Genomic DNA, 2,451 nt, shown 5'->3' with positions numbered 1-2,451 from the left:
ATATATATATATATATATATATATATATATATATATATGCCTAAAAGAGCTATACACCAAATCGTATGTGAGGTTAGGGTATGAGGTGAGGAGGGATGAGGGAGAGGGTTGTCATTAATGACTGGTAATAATAACACCAGCAAAGGTATTATGATTAGCTTGTTTTATAATCCACCTAAATAACTTTTTTAGCAGTGTGAAAGATGTAGAATAAAGCAACGAAGACCAAAGAAGTTTGGTCAAATACTCTCAGAAGTGTCATCTCCCCCTTGAGTTAATATTTTATCCTAGAATCCAGCATGAAAGTTGGAGAACTGTATTAGTTGTCAAAAATTCAGTGAACTCTTCAGAAACCAGAGCCTGATATGATTAAGATCTTAAAGTACTTGATGCTTCTTAGCATGGCTACAGATGGGATGGAGGGGGAAGGAGAAGGGGACAGAAATAAATACACACACACACATAAACCAATAATAGCTCACACAGGCTGTTGAGGGGTTGGGGAAAAAGAGCTACATGATCCGATGAGCTTAAGGACCTCAGTTCTCCCTGAGCACTTCTCCAAGAATGGACCAAAATACCTTGTCACATTTGGCTTTACTTTTTGCTAGAGTCCCAGGGTCCCCAGCTTTCCACCAGCACCCCATGCTCCTGCCTGTCCCTCTCATACTCCTTCCCGAGATCAACCTGAGCACCCATGCTCATCCTTCAGGAGAGCAGATGCTAAAGGGATAACCCACTGCCTGGTGACCGGGAAAGCTCCCCCAAGCACAAAATGGTCATCGTACCTGCTTTCGTCCCCGGGGCAAAGTGGCCACTGTTTCTGCCAGCATTTGGATCCTTTTATTATCCACTTGTGGGCTACCTGTGGGTGCAGAGTACAAGCTATAAGCTGGGCCTGGGCAGTAGTCCACCAAATTGTTGTTCTGCTGGATGAGCCTTTGGGAAGACATTGTGCACAAAGGTCAGGCCAGCTCGCACATGGCTTAGCCTTGCTGGCCAGGGAGAACTAAAAGTATAACCTTCTTGACAAGCAATCAAAAGTGGCAAAGCAGAAAGCGTCCCATGTGACTTCTGTGGTTGGAGTTGCTTGTTACACAAATCCCTTCTCGCAGAGCACTCACATTTCTCAGTGCCCTTTTTTTTTTTTTAAAGACCATGGGAGAACTGAGAGTTAGTTTTTGCAATTAAAGAAAATCAGCTCATTTTTTTTTCACTCTTGGCAACGGCCAGAACTCTTATGCTTTCATGTGCTATGACAGTTTGTGTTCAAAACACCATCTGCTTTTTTTCTTTCTTTTTTTTTTTTTTTTTGATGGTGGAGTGGGGGGGAAACCTTTCCCAAGTTTGATTTGTTAAATGCTGTCACATTTTTTTTCTTATCCCATCCCCCCGATACTCTCCCAACCCAATGCACAAACACATTTACACATGTTTCGTATTAGCAATGCCATGCAAAAGTTAAAATGTGCGGTCATGAAGTTCCTGTGTCTTGTCAGTGAGAATTGCAGGTACTGGTCATGATGTTCTCTCTCTCTTCCCTGTAATGTACTCTCCTCAAAGTACACTTCAGTCTATCAAGGCTCATCAAAGAAGCATTATACCTCCCATTTAGACTGTAACCATTCATCAGTCTTCTTGTTATGCTTCTCTTTTGATCTGACCAGAAATATTCATTTTAATACAGTGAAATAGAAAGGGCCAATTCAGTAGCAGAGTCAACTCTATCAGTCTAGTTTTCTCCTTGGCAGCCCACAAATAAGATGGCAGGAGTGTGTGGTCAATCGGTCTAGGGATAGACAGAGTGACAGAAGAACAGATCCAGAAAATAGAGCTTGACTTTATGGATTTTGCAACTCTTAGAATGGGGTAATTTGGCTTAGTGGCAAAGGGGAATAAAAGGGTCTTCAAGTAATAGGCCAATGATCATTTATTGGGAATGTAATATGAAATTAGATAAAGTATGTAAAGTGCTTTGCCAATCTAAAAGGAGATTTAAATGTGAGCTATTACCACCCCAGGGACTCTCTAACATGTATGGGTCAAGATACGTGACCTCTAAACTTCCTTCATAATTCAATTCTGTGATTCTATGACACAAAAACCAAATTGGGGGGGGGGGTCCTAGTATAGTAGAAAAAAACAGTCAAGAGAGTCAAGAGAGAACTGTGTCCGTAGTATTTGTCACCAACTAGGACATTGAGTAAATGATATAAATTCTCTGAATCTCAGTTTTCTCACCTGCAATACGAGGAAGTTTGAGCTGGAAAAAAAACTGCATTTCCTTCTAGATCTAAAATTCAACAAGTCCATGAGCATGTGTGTATGTATAAAAACATATATACACACATATTATATTTGAAAATATAAAATGGTAAGTTAAACCAAATCTGAGTCTCAAGGTCACCATGAAGGCTACTTTTAGAATACAAAGGGCGTAATATTTACTTG

General features: G+C 40.5%; 1 protein-coding gene across 1 annotated transcript in view; it reads right to left on the bottom strand.

Moving 5' to 3' along the window:
- LOC123239297 (cytohesin 1 interacting protein) overlaps positions 1-2,249 on the bottom strand; it is a 51,292-nt gene extending 49,043 nt beyond the window's left edge. Inside the window, exon 1 of the mRNA XM_044666579.1 lies at positions 789-2,249. Within this exon, the coding sequence (XP_044522514.1) occupies positions 789-953 (165 nt within the window). The 5' untranslated portion in view covers positions 954-2,249. The remainder of the gene's footprint in view (positions 1-788) is intronic.
- Between the last annotated feature and the right edge of the window lie 202 nt (positions 2,250-2,451).

The sequence above is a fragment of the Gracilinanus agilis genome, chromosome 3 (assembly GCF_016433145.1).
Source record: "Gracilinanus agilis isolate LMUSP501 chromosome 3, AgileGrace, whole genome shotgun sequence".
In the NCBI taxonomy this organism is placed as follows: Eukaryota; Metazoa; Chordata; class Mammalia; order Didelphimorphia; family Didelphidae; genus Gracilinanus; species Gracilinanus agilis.
Note: the sequence above shows the minus strand (reverse complement) of the source record. Positions and strands in the feature narration are given on the sequence as shown.